Raw genomic sequence first — 17,884 nt, forward strand, 5'->3', positions numbered from 1 at the left:
AAGCGAATACTTTATTTGACGGCGCGGCAATAAGACCGATGAGCCAGAGTTGTGGTGCTGTCGAAGAAGCGTCGTGCCCCTTTTCCTCGTCTTGCCTCATGCGGTTTGCTGATGTGATATCGACTCTCAGACACGTCGGAATTGCTTTAATGACCTCGGCCAATCGTAGTCGCATCAAAGTTGTCAGCAGGGTGGCCTCTGGCTCATTCGTGAATGTCGGAATATAGGAGGAAGTCATGAGACTTACGTCGGGCTCAAAAGCCTACCGTATGATATCCTTTGCAGCCCCATGACGGATCAAGGCGCGAGAATGGCGCATTTGCAGGCGCGTCAAAGCGAGGGAGAAGGAGAGGAAGCTGAAGAACCAAAGGAGGAAAAAGTGAATGGCGGACAGAATAAACAGAAGAGGATGACAAAGGTATCGATGACAAGCCGGAGCGGGAAAGGGAGACAATGACGAGCAAGACGGACGAGGCAAAATAAAAGAGGCGTGAGCGCAAGCGAACGTACGGCCGTTTCCTGTTTTTCCTCCAGGCCTTGTCGATTCATCTCGAAAGCCTTGTCGTGCATACGATTGTACATCATTCTTACCCTGTCCGAAATACACTACATAGACAAAAAAGCGAATTTCAATCTACACCGCCGGTTGATCCGCGCGAGTATGGCTTGGCATCGGAGCGAGGACTTTCTCCACCTCAACCCGGCTCTTAGTCACACGATCTCGATTCTGTGCGCGAATCACAAAGTGCGAAAGCGGAACGCATCTCAGGTTCAGACACTCTCGATCTCGTTCCCCTCGACGCGCGCGCGTCGTGCGATCTCCGATCTTTGCGCCCAACATCCGGGTTTCTTTCGCGACTACGGTAGACATCGATGAGTGACGACTATCAACAGCGGTACGAGGCGGCCGCGACAGGGTACCCTCCCGTCAACTCGCAGTCGGCGCGTCGATCTCGGAACTCGCGAGCGTCCAACTCGGCACCCGCTCATCCGCCCCACCTCGCCCACAGCAGGTACTCGTCTGCAGACCTGTACGCAATCCAACAGCCCGTTTCTCCAACGACGCCTCCTCCTGGCGCAAGTGCCGGTGCTACCGGCGCAGCTCAACAGCTGTTGCCTGCCTCGAACACTCCTTCTGCTCGTCGCAACAATGCCTGGAACGATGAAACGGACGACAGTGCGTCCGACAGTGATCGCGACGACGAAGGAGAAGGTTTCGGGACCTATCGCGATTTCAACACGCTGCAACGCAATTCGCGAAGGTCGCAAGTTCCGACCCTGCCTGCAGCTTCCGTAGGGGCACGAGGGTCGACGTACCAGCTCGACGAACATTCTTCGCTGTCCGTTTCGAAACTCGAACCCGGAGGAGGAGGAGGTGCTTACGAGACCGTTGCGCTCCCGAAAATCTCGAGAGATTGGGATCGCGGCGAAGGGCTGGACGAGAAGAATAACAAACGGTTCGAGAAGAGTCGAAAGAAGCGCAAAGAAATGAACGGCATCTTTGCCGAGTACTACCACCACGCGAAGAGAAAATGGAAGATTGTTGTACCCGTCCTTATCGCGTTCTTCGTCGCGTATGTACAGGTTGATCCAATCACAGCATCCGACGGTTCCGGCTGACATGCGTTGATATCAATTCTTCGATTCAGCTTGATCTTGATCCTGTACTTTTGTATCCCGCGCACCCCGTCAATCACGTTCAGGCATTCGAAAGTGCCCGCGACCGTCCTCACTTCATCCGATGAGGCTCCGTACATCACTTCGGTCAACCCCGTGTCTTACTACTTTAACGCGGACCTCGTTTTGGGCAGTGAGGCTTTCTGAATCCGTTCATTCAGACTGCTCTCTTCGAAGAAGCTGACCTTAGACGGACGCGACGCGATCCTTGCAGTCGATGCTTCCAAATCTTACGTACCGGTACACTACGATTCCTTTGGAGTCACAGTCAAACTACGTGAAACCGGCGGCGTGATCGGGAGAACCGTTTGGGACGAAGGCGAGATCAAAGTCCCAGGGAAACGAGTCACGAGTTATCAAGTTTGTTGCAATTCCTTCTCGTCTCTGTCTTGCACTCTGCCACGACTAATCGCTCGTTTTTCGAAAGTTTCCCATCTACTTCTCTGGCAATTACACCTCGACCTCGGACCCAACCTGTTCGTCACCATCTCTCGTAGTTCTCGACTTTCTCGATTGATGAACTGATATGGTTTCTTCCTTTTCAATTCGTGATTCCATCAGTCGCAATCATGAAGTCGTGTTGTGCTCATCAGTATCCGACTACGTACCGAGCTCCACTCAATTTGACCGTCGAAGTCGAGAGCAAGATCAAAGGCGTCATCGGCACCTCGACTGAACACACGAGTATCGCGAACGTCGACTGCCCGATTCAATGGAGTTCGAGTGCCAATTGAAGGGTGACTCTGGGGGAACCCATTCTTCCGCTTTGTACCTCCCTCTCTCTACAGACACTCCGAAAACCCCAACTTTAGATTTTCCGAATTCCCCCTCATTGCCCCCAATGTCAATACTTTTGTACAAATTCCTTTCTCTCTATCTCCTCCCGATCTCGGTCGATTATGCTGCATGGACATTCTTTTGCTCTTCTATGACTTCTACACCTCTTTGACTCGATTAATTCCAGTCGTTATAACTATCTCTCCTGTTGTTCCTCGTTTTCACCATCGTTCTTTGCTATGCTATTCCTTTTCTCTTCTCAGATCTGCTCTTCCCTCCCTTTATGGAGGTTTTCCGTACTCTTTTTTTCTCGAGACGCAACCCTACTCCTCTACGCTCAAAAGTGACAAGACAGGTAACGAAGGAGACTAGTAAAGGAAGTTTGTTTCAACGGGCAAGCCAAAACGTCAAATCACACAGAAATCAATCCACAAAATTAAAGTCACGCCGAATCAACAAAGTGGCGTAAAGAGAGGGAGAGAGCCGAGAAAGAACCCATTTGAGCTGAAGAAGGAGGAGAAGGGGGGAAACAAGAGAAAGGCTTGGTAGATCACATTCACTTCTTTCCGGATTTGTCCCTTCCATTGCCTGAAACCTTCTCGTTGGTACCGGTCGTTTGCTTCAAAGGAGCAGTAGAAGGAGAAAGACTCGAACTTTTCTTCTGGTTTCCAAGTCTTCGATCGCTTCCTCCTCCTGCCCTCGTTGTCGACCCTTCCTGTCGTTGTGATTGCTCGTTCGCCATCAAATTCTTGGTCGACAGCTTCGATTTCCTCGTTTCATTGGTTTTGAATTCTCCCTTTCGCACGGAAGGGTTCTCGGTGAAAGCGGACGAAGAAGAAGAAGAACATGGGAGAGAAGAAGCCCAACCGTGTCGTGTCGAGGATGTAACTGAAGCTGGAAGGGTAGTGCCATTCCAAGCATTCATGAGTTTGGTTCCATTGCCTCCTCCTTCTCGCCGAAGAGTTTCTTCAGGGGTTGACGAGGAAATCGTTCGAGGGGTAGGAGTTGCACAACTTGAACGGGATGTCGATTCGAGAATGCCGAGTGAACGAGGTTGACTCGTGGGTGAAACGGGATCTTCGCAGGAATCCCCGAGAGGTGTAAATGGGCGAGGAGTATCAGATCGTTCAAGGATTGGAGTCGATCCGACAGGAGGAGAGAATCCGTTCCATCCAGTTCCGATTGGGAGGACGTTTGCAAACGATTTCCCCCTGATTGGGCTGGTCGATGTTTCAAGGGGGGTAGCCGAAAATTCCGTCGAGTGGCTCATCGAGGATTTGCGCCGAGCGTGACCATTTGAAAGCTCGGCAGCGATCGAGCCAAACGTCAAGTCACTCAATCCGAGGACTGGCGAGGACTTTGAGATCGATTCTGTCGTCCCAGCCGTTCTGGTCGACTCGAACGAGAAGCTCGAAGACCTCGAAGAGAAGCGACTGAGTCCTTCCGAGGAGGACAAGAAGGATGAAGAATCCGAGGAAGAGTTCCAACTCGCTTGCCGTTCGCGCCAGGTTCCCGATCTACTTGAAAGCAGAATCGATGAGTCTTGCCCGTCTTCTGTACCGTCTCGTGCTGGAGTTGGTTGAAACACGATCTGGATCAAGCCTTTGCCTTCGACTCTGCCAAACTTGAACTTGCCGATCCCACCTCGACCAGTCCATTCGATCGTGTGAAGGTCGTGCGATTTCTTGAGGAATCTTCTCCAATCACGCGTGGAAGGGAGGAGAGACTGAATTGAATCTGGTAGGGAATCGAGGTCTGTCGCATTTTGCGAGCTCGGGAGTTCGACGAGCGATTTCGAAGGTGATGAAAGCGGAGAGACGGGCGGGAGCAGCGCAGACGAGTTGACCATGTACGAAGATGGTGTGAGAGTCTGAAGTCCAGGACTGTGTGCGAGTGGAATCGAAACGAGAAAGTGTTGCAAGCCGAGACAAGCCGCAAAGCTTGATGAAAGCGGGAGCTAAGGAGACATTCCGCCACCGGTACTCTCTCGTCATCAATGTGATGCGCACCTTCGGTCAGAAGCGTAGTTTGGCAGCTTACAAGATGTTTAAAGTGGTCGTCGAAGCAAACCCGAAGCGCTTTGACTTCGGTGCACTTTTCAAGCAGACTCTTCAAGTCTTCTGCATCGACCAGAAGCAGGTCGAGGTTCAAGCTCTTCCACCTTGTACCTTTGGCACTGTCGCTACCTACGATCGCTCCGAGCTCTTTCCCAGTGATCTTGCGTGGTATCATGGTCGGATCGAGTGGGTACTGGGAGGGATGGTGTGACCCTGGGATCTGACACCGAGGGTCGATCTTCCTCGATAGAGTGAGCGAGTCGAGGGTCTCGAGACTGAGCAAGCTCGAGATGGATTGCAGGTGATCAAGGACCCAACTTTTGTGAGGTCCCGACTCGGAGTAGCAGAACTTGAGCGTGTGCAGGCGTGGCGGGAACACATCGATCTTGTTCCAGCACCCACGCGAGAGTCGACCTTGTGGAACGCACTCGACGAGTAAGCGGACGGGCACAAATTATAGCATGATGGAATGCAGTGAATGAACGAGAAGAAGAGGAATGTACCTTCGACGCATTCAAACTCGAACGATTCCAACTCGACACACTCTTCAAACACGGCTTTGATGCCAGCATCACTCAGCTTCGTACCGGTCATGTCTCTCACTGCGAGTCGCTTGAGAGTCTTTGCGAGCGCGTGTGCGACGGCACCGAGGAGCGAATCGTCCACAAAGACCGTTTTCGACAGGTCGAGGTGTTCGAGTGCGAGGAAGGAAGAAAGCGTGTTGGTCAAGCGCTGAGCGCCCGTGTGGGAGAGAGACGAAAGTGCAAGCGACGTGAGCGTGTCGGCGAGATGCGACAAGTGAGGACCATCCCATCTCGAGAGAGGTGGCCCGCCATGAAGAGCGAGAAGCGACGAGCTAGGCGAGAGCAGTGGAGAACACGAAGACGCAAGGAAGGATGAGCTCGGCGAGGTAGGCGTCGTGCTCGTGTCGCCGTCTCGCTCGTCGCCGACACAGGTCACGGTCGACGAAGGCGCGAGGTGGAACGTGAACCCAAGCAAGTTGCGTGCCGAAGTGGCCAGATGGATGCAGAGGTCCTCGGGAGGAAGCCTCGAGGCGGTCCAGGTGAAGGAGGACAGGTGCGGGAAGCGCTCGAGGAACGCATACAGTGCATGGTCGTCGAGGGGTGCCACGAGGTGCTCGTCTTCGCCAGACGAGCCTGAGGATCTCCGTCTTGCCAAGAGGTCTCGAGAAGGCGAGGCAGTCGTGACGACGAGATGACGGACTATGTGCGAGTGGTCACGAACGATGGCGGTCAAGAGGTTCGTGCCGCGCACGGGGTCGGATTCGAGGGTTCGCTCGAGGCGCACGAGGATTGCGTCGTCGTCCGCGAGGATGACATTGGCAGCGAGGACCCTCCACGTCGCGTGATGGATCGTCCTGCCGAGATGGGAGATGAGGGCGAGTGGGGAAGCGGTGCCGCAAGACAGCGCAATGTCGACGATCCGGTCGAGCACCGCGGGCGGGAGGGTAGTCAGCTTGGGTCTCGGCTTCGACATTGCTTATTCGGTGCAATCCGAGAAGATCCTTGGCAGATGCTAGAGAGGAAGCAGAGCGAGACCGTGAGGGAATTGATCATCTCTCGCGCGTCCGTTGCTCTTGTGCCCATACACTCAGCACTCGCTCGTCACCTCTAGCAGTACCCTCAAGCGATTCTTCCAGAAGCACGACCTGGCCCCCTCGAACTCGCTCGACGCCAGAACCAGCAGTCTTACCTCATCAAACTCGCAGTCGTCTCTCACTCTCCTTTCCGAACGATGGTGCGTCGACATCGGGACCTCGTCTTGATCGTAATGTATCTGCTAACCCGTGTCCATCGCCTCGCTCGCCTCAGGTCTGTGCCAAGTGCGAGAAGAAGCTTGCGAAATCGTCTTCATCTTCTCTCGCCTGTTCCGACGTGTGGCGGTCCGCTTCTGGATCTTCCGCCTCTGCCGAAGCAGGACGCAACACGACTCGCAAATTGGGGGAGAACAAGCTCCTGTCTTCGAAAGCGCGGTACAGTCCGTACGCGCCTCCACCGAAAACTCCGACCGGTGCACTCTCGTCCGGGAAAGGGAAAGGCAAAGAATCGGGAACGATTGGCAAGTGTGTGTTTTGCAAGAGTACCGTCGCGAGACCAGAAGCGATGTACTGTCAAGGTCAGTGCTCTCATCTCGCTCTCAATTGGGTTCTTCTCGGAAGATTCTGACTCTCGAGGTATCCTGATCTTTGCTCAGGCTGTGCCTACAAGAAAGGTATTTGCTCCATGTGTGCGAAACCGATCCTCGATACGTCTCAGTATAAAATGTCATCGAAATAATGATTACGCAAGACCCCTCTTCCCCCTTACTTCTCCCCCGACCGCCCCGACTCGATCGTCATGTTTCCGTGTATCAACATCTGTAGCAATAGTGACTGCGATGGACCAAGACATCGAAATATATCTGCCTTGAACTTCAAAGCTAGAAACGGGGTGACTACAAATCGAATGATTTCTGTGCAAAGCGTAACAGAAGAAGGTTATTAGCGAACTATTGAACCATGCTATGCAAGGGTTTGGCGCAAGAGAAGAAACAAAAAAAAAGAAGAGAGAAGCGAAAAAACTTACCCTGAATCCAATCTTGTCTCGTTCGATCCGACTATACGCTTCTTCGAGTTTGAGGTTCAACTCGATCTGTTTCTGTTCGTCCTTCCAATGTCGAATCATTGAATCCCTTCTCTTCTTCTTCTTCTTCTGTTGCTGTTGCTCCGGCTTCTCTAACCCTTTCCCAAAAATTGCAACCTCGTCATTGGAACCTTCAACGTTTGAGTTCGCTTTTGTTGGGAACAAGACTGGAGTGGGTGCAGAAGGTGGGAACATCTGAGCCAAGCTCGGCAAAGACTCGCCAAGAGAACCCAGTCGAGTACGATCTCGTTCTGCTGCAGTGGCCACCTGATCCAAAGTCGGTTCGAATGTGATCCCTTGCGACTCGATCGTCTTGGTTGCCGGGTTTGGAGGAGAGATGAACGATGTCGATCTCCTGCGGTTCAAGAGTTTGTCTTGAACGTTGCGTTTCAACAACGACAGTTTCGACGTGGTCGATTTGATCGAACTCGCTCGACTTCCATTCTTGTTGTTGTTGAGATCGTTGAACTGGGAAGACGTGGGTGAGGTTTGAGGCGTCGAGAGAGGAGAATTGTGACACGATACGGTACCTCCTCCTCCTCCCAAGACGAGCGAGGACGGACGAGATGAAGATGCGAGTGAACTCGTTCGAGATTTGGGAGTTCGGTTCGTGTTGCTGACGACAACGCGTCCAGTTGGAGATACGAAACAGGTAGAAGTTGCAGCAGGTGCGGTACTGGCATTGGTTGGTTGCGATACCGAACAACGTCGAGTGTAAATCGGGTGCGGATCTTGTGTCTCAATCGATTCGACCGTTTGAACATTCACGAAAGGCTGTTTCTGAGAGCAGCTCTGAAGACAGGTTAGTATCTTTCGCAAGACTGATCGAGGAGAAGGGGAGCGAATACTCACCTCGTCTTTCAACGCTTTGTGACAATTCTCTGCCCATCTTTGACACTGGTCTTTGACCTGCTTCTTGCCAATGTTCTCGAGCATCCATCCATTCTCGAGTTCTGCGGGATCCGGGTCCGCACTAACCAGGTTCGCACCTTTGTGTCGCCCCTCTTGCCTCTCGGCGATCACTGGCATCTGTGCGAAACTCTTGCTCGTCGGGGAGACATCGACTGTCGTCTTGGTAGTACCTGTCTTGTTTGGGTGGGAAAACTTTGACGGGATCCCGAGTTTCGGTTGGAACGAGAACTTTGAAAAGATCGAGACGAAATCTTCCGGTTCGTCGTCTTTGAGAGCACCTTGTTTCTCGTTCGTCTCGATGACGACTTCACGATGTACGACGATTGAAGGTCCGGTTATTGATTGAGCAAAGGAAGGAGGTGCCGAGGAGGGAGGTGAGAAGACTTGGTGTAGGAGTTTCGGAGTGACGGAAGGGACGGATTCTTCAATCACGGGAGAGAGAAGCGAGAACGTGATGGATGGGAACGCATCAGCATAGGAGTCGGACGCCTAGGGGAAGAAAACGTCGCGACTGGTCAGTTTCGCTGGCTCGTCAGAGAAGTAGAAAGTGAAAAACTTGCGAGAGGAGGCGGCATCGGCGAGGTGCTTCTGAGCTTTAGTGAGTAGTTGAACAGTGTTCACTTCAATCGAGAATCAGAAGCGACAAGTAGAGAGAAGAGAAGAAGAAGACTTGAAAGCGCGTCAACGCCCAGCGAAGATTACGCGCCAGCTCAGATTCGAAAAGAACAGTAAGGTCCTTTTTCCAGCCCGCCTGGGATCAAGCCCGGTCATGAGGGCCAAAAGCGTTCAAGAGGCAAAGGTGGCTTGAGCTTCATCATGAAGAATGGATTTCGATTCAGACCAGGAAATCCTTTTTTTCGACTCAAGTTTCGATTGCTGGTCCTCATGTCTGTGGCTGTTGGCTCGCAATCCAAGCTCTGATTCCTGTACTTCCCATTTTCGTCTCGACTGCAACTTTGACTGCCGCTTCCTTCGATTCCTGGGTCGTGGTGGTCTCGGTTGGGGAACCGTCGTCCGAAACGAGGTTGATCACGTGCGTGGTCAGCGTCGAGAGTGATCGCTGAGCTCTCAGCTTGTTGACTGCAAGTGGACCAGGCCGTCAGTTGGGGGCCAACGAGACCAGGAGATGCGACGAAATCTTGAAACTGACTCGCATCACCCCCCGCTCGAGTCTCCTCCGATACGACCAGTGCCTGTATATCTGGATCTGTCGCAGTCGGACCGTACACATCCTGAGAGACGCAACATAAGGTTCGTGATCACTGAAACTCGAGAGAGAGTGGAAGGAAAGATTCGAACCTGTAACGGCACCACTTGGTGAGTAATAGTAGGTCGTACGAGCTCGATGAAGGCTTCGACGTTCCGAATGCGCTGCTGTATCGACTCGAGGTGCGCTCGATGTTGCTTCTTGCCCAGCAGCGCGTCGTCTGATCATCCTCTAGCGATTGAGGATGCGGTTTCGGATGTCAAAGACAGAGAAATTGAAGACCGACCTGAGACACCGACAATGACTTTGCGCGTAGCGATCGAGCAAGCCATGGACAACAGGATCTTGTGACCCGCATGCAGATGATCAAACGTGCCTCCAAGCGCGACGACGGGGTACGATCCTTCCGGTATCCGTTCTGCTGATTCGAGTTTCGTATCTGCGGCTGGTGCTGATGCTGGTGTTGAAGGGTCCGAGTATTCCCATTTTACGACTCGAGCGCCGGGAGGAGGACAAGTTGCAATTTGGCGTATCGCGTCCACTACGACGTCGACCTTGGCGAGAACCCTGCCAGAGCGGAGGAATTCACGTGTCGCTGCCGAATAGATTGACGCGAGCGCGCGTTCGAGTGGTAGCCAGAGCGCGGTGGGTGGGGGCGGGGAATTGGAGCGATCCGAGGCAGACACCGAAGACGATGATCCAGACGCACTCGGAGCTTCCTCTACGGTCAGGGGCGAAGACCATGGAGAGGGCCGTGTATCGGTAATCTTGATTGCGACGAGCACGGCATCGGCGTGTCGGCAGGTGTGCGAGATGAGGGCGAGGTGCTCCTTTGACGCGAATAAAGCCGGGAGGGACGGGAACGAGAGCACAATGTGTGCATCATATTCGGGGGTTGGTGGCATCTGCCGAGCGTTGTGTTGTGTGTGAGTTTGGGAGCGAAGGACGGACTCGGAGCGACGGACGGACGCGTGCAGTGATCGAACCCGGAATCGTCGGCTTCGGGTTGTCGGACAGTCGCCCCGCTATCGACCGCGGAAATCGCAAAGTGCGATTGTCTTTCCCTACCTCCCTTGTCCCTTGCTACCTGATCTCGCACCAATCAGCGACCCATCACATCTAGCAAACGACAATGAGCCTGCCCGATCTCGTAGCTGCAACTCGTTTCGGACCCGTGCAGGGATTCACCGACACTCACCCTGTTGCCGTGCACTCTACCGCGACCCTGACCAGTGAGGGCAGTTGCAAACCTGTAAACAAATGGCTCGTAAGCTGCATATCTTCCTTGCTGTACGCAGGTCACACCTCGGAGCTGAAGCACGCTCTCGTCCTCCGGCCCCACCTCGGTGTCATCCGATGTCGTCTCTAACCTGCAGGGAATCCCATACGCGCAAGCGAATCGATGGGAGCGTCCGACCGATCCCGACGCTTGGACCGACCCGAAACAATGCTTCGAATTCGGGTACGCCATGACCCCGCTCGTTCTCTTTCGAGATTCAGTTAGCGACTGACCGAGAGCAAATGTACTGTGCAGAACCATGTTCCCTCAGCCTGCAGGCATGACCGAGCAACTCTTGTCCGGGATCCCAGGGTTCATCATGCGCAGCCACATCCAACAATCCGAGGCGAGTCATTTTGTCAACGTATTCGCTCCCGCCGACCTCGGACCCGACGAAAAGGTCCCCGTCATGGTCTACGTGTACGGAGGCGCTCTCAACACGGGATCTTCAGACCGATACTTCTACGACCCTACCACCCTCGTGCGGTCCCAACAAGGTTCCTCACAGCGGTGCATCATCGTGACTGCGAACTATCGGCTCAACGTGTTTGGGTTCCTCGCCTCGGACGACCTCTCGGCTCAGGATCCTCTCGGGCTCAGTGGCAACTATGGGTTGTACGATGTTGTCAAATTCTTGGAATGGGTTCGTCTTTCACTTTCGTAAACCCCCTCGTATCGTTCGAGCTCGAACCGGGGTTTTTCGGCGTGTACTCTTCTAGGTTCAAGACAATATCGGATCGTTCGGAGGTGACAAGGACCGAGTGACCGTGTTTGGTCAATCAGCAGGAGCGTTCTTGATCGCTCACTTGCTCGTCAGTGGCAAACGACTGTTTCACCGTGCGATCTTGCAGAGTGCAGCTCAAAAAACCATGGTCCGTAATTCCAGTCGTTATCCCTGCTCTTTTCCAGAAGGGGGAGCTGACAAACTGTTGCAGGGAATGAGACCCGTTTCGAAAGCGTACCCTGGCTTGGCTTCGATCCTCGACGAGATTTCTCCTGATCACAAAATCCCCGATTCCGCTTCAGAACGATTACACCTTTTGCGTTCATTGTCGACGACCGACTTGTTGAACCATCACGCATCTCGAGCCGGTCTCGAAGCGGTCAACCTCTCGATCGAACCTGAAACTGCCACGACTTGCATCTGGAACGAATCGACGATTGATCGATTGACTCGAGGAGACATTGATCCTTGGATCGAATCGATCGTGACGGGTACGACCGAGGATGAAGGAACCGTGTTTGCTCACGCGGCAAACTTGACCGATCCAGAGAAATTCGAGAGTTGGATCTCTCGCTACGAACCTTCGACGACTGAACGCGTTCGGGACAAGTACGTTGGACAGGGACAAGGGAAACCGTATCCGGCACCGGGGACCTGCTCGTTACCAGACTTGCCAGGATCGAAATTGTTGGCCGATCAAATTTTCGTCAACCCCGTATGGGATCTTGCGAACGCGATCAAAGAGAACGGTCGTCACGTATGGATGTATCGACTGAGGAGTGGAGTCGAAACGATCATGCAGAAAGCACCTTTCGGAATCTTGTAAGCAGAAAATTCCTCTCGGTTAAATTTTTTTTGCCCTCTCTCCAACTGAAAGAGTTTCGTCGGAATTGGCAAAGACATTCAATGGACCTACCGTACGTGTTCAAGTGTGATGGGTTGTGGAACCAAGATCCAGATTGTGCCGATGCGAAAACTTCGAACGAAATGTCGTCGAGGTGGCTCGAATTCGCAGTCACCGGTCATCCAGGTAACCTTGCCCATCCTCCCCTCTCTCTTCAGATGACACAAAGTCTTTTCTGACTGCAAAAAAAAACCCGTTTCTCGAAAGGTCAAGGTTGGAACGAGTTTGGGAAAGATCCGGAATGGCTCGTGTTTGAAGCAGCAGGATCGACGAAACATGAATCGCTTCAAGAGTTTGAACGTACCAAGATCGATCTTGTCTTTCAAGACCTCAAACAGCAACACGAAAGCACTGGAGATAAAGTCCTTGCGGTAAGATTTCCTTTCTTTCTACATTGTCTTCTTTCCCCTCTTTTGCTCAAGTGGTACTTGAACTTGTGGATTTTGTTCAATCTGACAGGCCACGACGGAAGAATGAGATGCAACGTTCAGGAGCACGTAGATATTGCGGCGGATTTTTTGTATTCAGCCCAAAAGCTCTTGTTACAACAAAGACAGCAAAGAATAAGGGAGGCTGTAATGTATATTCGATCCGGAAGACTAGCTGGAATGGAGAAATAGAAGAAGGGGGTCCTTCCGTTCTTCTGACGTCGAGTTCATGCTGGACCGGTTCCAGGTTTGATCGTCTTGATTTGGAACGAAGCTAAGAGGGAGATCAAGAACGAGATGGCTTTTAGCTTGGGGAATTGAAATGGCAAGAGAACGTCTGCGGCCGAACCTTGGGGAATATTGGTACATTCGGAAGTGACGGTGACTTGGAGTCCTAGATTTGCAAGAGCACCCCGGATGACTCCTTCTGGTACTTTCAGTAGCTATCGAAGATGTCAAAGGGTCAGTCGAGAGAAAGGAGAGCAAAAGAATAGGAGGGAGTGAAAAAAAGCGAACGAATTGACTCCACCGAAGCAACTCTCGATGTTCCTGACGACTGTTGCCCTTTGAACCTGGACTCAACCGTTCGAGGCTGCGCACTCGATGATCGAGCAAGACGTACACGCCTCGATGGTTCGTGCGCAGGTTGTCGACCTGTTTGTCGTACAACGAGACCCACACGTCTTTGCAAATAAACTTGATCGTTTCGAGGGGGTCGGGAACTGGGATCGCAGGGATCGAGGACGCAGCAGTTGAAGAAGAAGGAGGAGGGGGCGTGGTTGTTGCGGTAGAAGGGAATTTGGGACGATCTCGGGTCAACCTGGTGTTTGAAGAGGGTAACGGTCAGCAGAGAGACGTGTTGAAAGGTTAAAGGGTTGGTTTTACCGTTCTGCGGTCGAGTACCCAATCTTGAACCCAATCTGTTCAAGTTTCGTCCTGACTTGGTCCTCAACGTCGTCGGGTCGGGAAGGAGGGTCTGCGGGTGGAGCAGCTGGAGCGAGTCCGAGCCGATTCAAGTCGTGTTCAATCTCGCGTTGTTCCTGATCGCGTTTCGCAACGGCGTGTCTAGTTGATTCGATCAGGATGCGGATTGTCTCGTTCAAGAGCAAGTCGACGAGGTGACTGTCGACCGCATGCTGCGATGGATCCGCGAGGTTGACGATCCGAGGCGTGATCAATGCGGTCGACGAGCTGTTGGGGTACAGTGTGCCCGTCGAGTGAAGCAGGTTCCCAAGCGCGGGAGCAGTCGCCATCACACGTAGGGTTGAATGGAGCAACGAAGGAATGAACCAACATGTTTCGGCTCACCTTGCTTTCCCCCACCTCTCTCTCCGAGCACCGCTCGACTCGCAACAGGATGATGGAGCTCGATCGGTTCTTGCCGCCGAACGAGCGTCGAGTGTATCCGATTCCCGAGCTGCACCCACTCGTGCTCGCGCCCGCAACTCTCCCTTCCTACGCTCCCGCGCTTGCCGATCCCTCCGGAGTGCCCACACTGTGTATCGACAATGGCGCATCGTCACTTCGAGCGGGCTTCTCGCACCTGCCCGAACCGTACCTCGACGTCGAGAACGTCGGCGCCAAGTACAAGGATCGCAAACTCAACACGACCGTCAACCTGTGTGGAGGCGAGGTGTACGTCGATGCCGCGAGTAGGAGCAGTACGAGGATCCCGTACGAAGGCGACGTCGTGTGCAACTTTGATGTCATGGCAAGTCTCGCTTTCCCTTTCCTTCCTCCTCTTGAGACCATTGACTGACCTCGATTCAGTCGAACAGGAAAACATCCTCGACTATGTCATGATCAAGCTCGGAGTCGACACTCAGACTGTACAGACGCCCATCGTCATGACCGAAACGCTGTGCAACCCTTCCTACTCGAGAGCTCGTCCGTGATTTCTCCCTAGTTTCACTCTCATGTGCGCCACTGAATTCCATCCGGATACGAGAACAGTCATGACCGAGATGCTCTTTGAAAGCTACGGAGCACCTTCAGTCGCGTACGGTCTCGACTCGCTCTTCTCGTTCTACGACAACTGCGACACCCCGGCCACTGCAGACGGGCTCGTAATCAGTTCCGGAACTCAAAATACGCACGTGATACCCATCTTGGGTGGTCAATCGATCATGACTTCGGCTAAAAAGTGAAGCCCTTCCCGCTTTCTTGAACTCGAGAAGCCCTGACCTGAACATTGAATCGTGTTTTGCATTGTTGGGGATGTTTCCAGGATCGCATGGGGAGGGAATCAGGCGAGTGAATACCTGCTCAAACTGATGCAACTCAAGTATCCGGCGTTCCCAGGACGATTGAGTTCGTTCCAATCCTCGGCAAGTTCTCTTTGTTTCCAGATCTCCCTCCCGACAAAATCGCTGATTTTCTGTGCCTTTTCAGATCATGTACCGAGATCACTGTTACAATGCGGTTCCAGACTATCAGACCCTGAACCGCCATCTCGCTCGCGACCCAAAACACATTGTCGCGCAGGATCGAATCATTCAATTCCCATTCACATCCACTGTGCGCATGTATTCCTTCGTTACAGCTTTCTCTCACTTGTGGCGCCAGATGAACTGACGAGAAACCGGATGGGGTTGCGGGGGTTTTTTTTTGGCAGGTCGTTGAGGAAAAGACTGAAGAGGAACTCCAAAAATTGTCGGATCGCAAAAAGGAAGCCGCACGGCGGTTGCAAGAACAAGCGGCAAAGCAACGTGCTGAAAAGGTCCGTAAACCTCCTCGCAGAAAAGAGAGCGAGTCCTTGACGCTTGTTGTTTTGATTGCAAAACAGATGGAGCGACAGCAAGAAGAGATGACTGTCTTTGGAGAATTGAAGGCTTCACAAGCTACTTTGAAGAAAGCAGACTACGAAGTGAGTTGTCAGATTCTCTCTCTCTGTCTGCACTGCGGATCTTTTTTTGGCGCAGCAGACCTTTGTTGTTGGACCGAGAATTTCATTTGACCGGGGTCGTTTTACAGAAAAAACTGAAAGAGTACGGGTTCTCATCGCCGGAAGACCTCGACGAATACCTCAAAAAGATTGAAAAGAGTTTGACCAAAGCTCGCAACAAGGAACTTGGAATCGATGAGAACGAAAACAAGGTATCAACTTGTCTCTTTCTCTACCATACACTCTCTTTGTCATTTTACTGAAAAGGTTTTTGTTTGGCGGTTTGCCGGGGAAAATAGGAACCACCTTCGTTCCCGTTGATCGATGTTCCAGATCACACGTTGAACGAAGAAGATCTCAAAGAGAAACGCAAACAGAAACTCATGAAGGCCGGATACGATGCCCGAATTCGCATGAAACGAGAGAAGGAAGAAGAACGGCAGAGACTTGAAGAGATTGAACGTCAAGATCGTGAATTGAGGGAACGAGATTTCGACAAGTGGCTGCAAGGATTGAGAGGAGAACACGAGGTTTGTCTCTCTCGCTCTCTCTCTCTCTCTGACCTTCTGGGATTTTTTTCGCTGACTATTGACAAAACGCTATGTATGTGCGCTGTCAAACAGGAAATCATGACCAAGATGAAAGAACGCAAAAAGAAGAAGGAACAACTATCGGATCGCAAATCGTTGGCAGCTCAAAATCGCATGAAGAGTATCGCAGGACTCGCAGCAGACGAAACGAAAGGAGTTGGATCCGGAGGTGGAGGATCGATCGGAGGTGGTCCTGCGAAACGAAGGAAGAAGACGACTGAAGATGACGGGTTTGGCAAAAGTGATGCCGATTGGGCAATCTATCGAGAAATCGTACGCTTCCTTTTCTTCCGAGGCAATTCTCCTATTGCTAATCGAAAATCTTCAAGTAATGAACTGATATCGAGTTTCTTCGATTCTCAATCTAGGGTGCAGCAGACGACTCTGAAGACGAGGAGGAGGAGATCAATTCGCTCAAAGCCGTTGAAGCTCGCCTGCTCGAGCACGATCCATCGTTCACGCTCGACGACACTGCAGATCGACTCGCAATGCGTCGACACCAACTGATCAACGCGTTCGTGTACGGACTCTCACCAGACGATCCTCTCGACACGTACGATCCTTCGAACGTGGAACACACGAGTCAACTGCATGTCAACATTGAACGCATCCGAGTTCCAGAAGTCTTGTGGCAACCTCACCTAGGAGGTCTCGATCAGGCTGGATTGGCAGAAGTGGTCGAATACGTCCTCAAAGGGTTTGGACCGAAAGAACGCGAACGGTTGACGAACGTCAGTCTTCACGTTTTCCTCTCCTCGATGTGCTCTCGTCAAGCTCCTTACTCACAGTGAATCCCTTCATGATCATCGTGAATAGAACATCTTTGTGACAGGTGGCAACACCCTCTTGCCGAATTTCGATCAACGGTTACGACATTCGCTCACTCCCATCTTGCCCGTACATCACCCCCTCAACATCACGAGGACGTACGAATCTACTCGACCTGGATGGTCAAGCTGGAGAGGGATGAAGAAATGGAGTGGGTCGGAATCGGCGAAGGACAAATTCGTGACTCGTCAAGAGTATGAAGAACATGGACCTGAATGGTTCAAAGAACATGGTTGGGGGAACCGGTATGTAGCTTGAGAAAACCTGAAACCCTAGCCCTCTTATCAAAAAATCTGTTGAATACGTGGGAATCTCGCGAGCTTTCGAGTGAGAGGCAAGTGAGATAAAATCGCTAGGAGAATCTTGGGAACGATCAAAGCAACCGAAAATCTTTGATCAAACCCCGACAATAGAGGAAGAGTAAGCTCTGTATCCTTGCAGCGAATGGGAGGGAAAGAAAGAACGGCTCTCAAAGCTTTGTCCTTCTTTCCTCTAAACCTCTTGCTGGCTTTCATGCGCCATCGAGGCATACATCCGGACAGGGTAAGATCTGATACGTAGCGCCGGTCTGAAAGCGTTTCTCGCTCAAGTGAAGATCTACATAGCAAACGTAAAAATTCGCACTACGAGTCGAGAAAGTTTTCAAACAGTGATTTCTCATTGATCAACTACAGATGAGAGACAAAGAATGTAGGCCGCACTACTATCTATCTGTGCGTAATCGACCCCTTTAAACAAAAGGTAGTCTGGCAAGGATAGCGAAAGCGGGTCTTAAACAAAAAACCTAATCTTCGCCTCAACTAAATGACAACACTCGTGTATCTGAAAAAGAGAGAAAAACTCTCTCTTTCGGACGAGGTCGAGATAAGGATGGAGGCGAGTCGGAAAGGGAAAAGGGAAAAGGGGAAAGAGTGAGAAGAGGAGAATGGGCGCTTGATGGAGATTCGGAATCGAGCCGATTCCTGTCGGCAGTAG

General features: G+C 52.1%; 7 protein-coding genes across 7 annotated transcripts; 4 read left to right on the top strand and 3 right to left on the bottom strand.

The window, feature by feature from the left end:
- Nucleotides 1-873: 873 nt before the first annotated feature.
- Nucleotides 874-2,411, top strand: JCM15063_006347 (uncharacterized protein; the record flags this gene model as incomplete). Its single annotated transcript, XM_076680364.1, has 5 exons — nucleotides 874-1,574; nucleotides 1,650-1,810; nucleotides 1,892-2,037; nucleotides 2,105-2,153; nucleotides 2,239-2,411. The coding sequence occupies 5 exons, from the start codon at nucleotides 874-876 to the stop codon at nucleotides 2,409-2,411; spliced, it is 1,230 nt and encodes a 409-aa protein (XP_076532543.1).
- A 599-nt stretch (nucleotides 2,412-3,010) lies between these two features.
- On the bottom strand, nucleotides 3,011-6,008 carry JCM15063_006348 (uncharacterized protein; the record flags this gene model as incomplete). The annotated part of the gene is made up of 3 exons (XM_076680365.1): nucleotides 3,011-4,411; nucleotides 4,495-4,925; nucleotides 5,015-6,008. The coding sequence occupies 3 exons, from the start codon at nucleotides 6,006-6,008 to the stop codon at nucleotides 3,011-3,013; spliced, it is 2,826 nt and encodes a 941-aa protein (XP_076532544.1).
- A 258-nt stretch (nucleotides 6,009-6,266) lies between these two features.
- JCM15063_006349 (cysteine-rich PDZ-binding protein) lies at nucleotides 6,267-6,808 on the top strand (the record flags this gene model as incomplete). Its single annotated transcript, XM_076680366.1, has 3 exons — nucleotides 6,267-6,269; nucleotides 6,344-6,647; nucleotides 6,726-6,808. 3 exons carry the CDS (start codon nucleotides 6,267-6,269, stop codon nucleotides 6,806-6,808), a joined length of 390 nt encoding a protein of 129 aa, XP_076532545.1.
- A 157-nt stretch (nucleotides 6,809-6,965) lies between these two features.
- On the bottom strand, nucleotides 6,966-10,177 carry CAB4 (putative pantetheine-phosphate adenylyltransferase; the record flags this gene model as incomplete). The annotated part of the gene is made up of 7 exons (XM_076680367.1): nucleotides 6,966-6,983; nucleotides 7,097-7,933; nucleotides 8,006-8,554; nucleotides 9,015-9,145; nucleotides 9,216-9,297; nucleotides 9,365-9,492; nucleotides 9,559-10,177. The coding sequence occupies 7 exons, from the start codon at nucleotides 10,175-10,177 to the stop codon at nucleotides 6,966-6,968; spliced, it is 2,364 nt and encodes a 787-aa protein (XP_076532546.1).
- A 227-nt stretch (nucleotides 10,178-10,404) lies between these two features.
- On the top strand, nucleotides 10,405-12,656 carry JCM15063_006351 (uncharacterized protein; the record flags this gene model as incomplete). The annotated part of the gene is made up of 8 exons (XM_076680368.1): nucleotides 10,405-10,539; nucleotides 10,649-10,734; nucleotides 10,807-11,194; nucleotides 11,271-11,423; nucleotides 11,487-12,097; nucleotides 12,175-12,305; nucleotides 12,387-12,550; nucleotides 12,639-12,656. 8 exons carry the CDS (start codon nucleotides 10,405-10,407, stop codon nucleotides 12,654-12,656), a joined length of 1,686 nt encoding a protein of 561 aa, XP_076532547.1.
- Nucleotides 12,657-12,834: 178 nt separating this feature from the next.
- On the bottom strand, nucleotides 12,835-13,860 carry TRS33 (Trs33p; the record flags this gene model as incomplete). The annotated part of the gene is made up of 4 exons (XM_076680369.1): nucleotides 12,835-12,881; nucleotides 12,957-13,050; nucleotides 13,124-13,427; nucleotides 13,493-13,860. 4 exons carry the CDS (start codon nucleotides 13,858-13,860, stop codon nucleotides 12,835-12,837), a joined length of 813 nt encoding a protein of 270 aa, XP_076532548.1.
- Nucleotides 13,861-13,964: 104 nt separating this feature from the next.
- On the top strand, nucleotides 13,965-17,167 carry JCM15063_006353 (uncharacterized protein; the record flags this gene model as incomplete). The annotated part of the gene is made up of 12 exons (XM_076680370.1): nucleotides 13,965-14,318; nucleotides 14,386-14,494; nucleotides 14,561-14,750; nucleotides 14,835-14,934; nucleotides 14,999-15,124; nucleotides 15,222-15,326; nucleotides 15,393-15,473; nucleotides 15,581-15,703; nucleotides 15,791-16,021; nucleotides 16,115-16,354; nucleotides 16,450-16,812; nucleotides 16,898-17,167. 12 exons carry the CDS (start codon nucleotides 13,965-13,967, stop codon nucleotides 17,165-17,167), a joined length of 2,292 nt encoding a protein of 763 aa, XP_076532549.1.
- Between the last annotated feature and the right edge of the window lie 717 nt (nucleotides 17,168-17,884).

The sequence above is a fragment of the Sporobolomyces koalae genome, assembly GCF_050403365.1.
Source record: "Sporobolomyces koalae JCM15063 DNA, S_koalae_JCM15063T_v1_ctg36, whole genome shotgun sequence".
In the NCBI taxonomy this organism is placed as follows: domain Eukaryota; kingdom Fungi; phylum Basidiomycota; class Microbotryomycetes; order Sporidiobolales; family Sporidiobolaceae; genus Sporobolomyces; species Sporobolomyces koalae.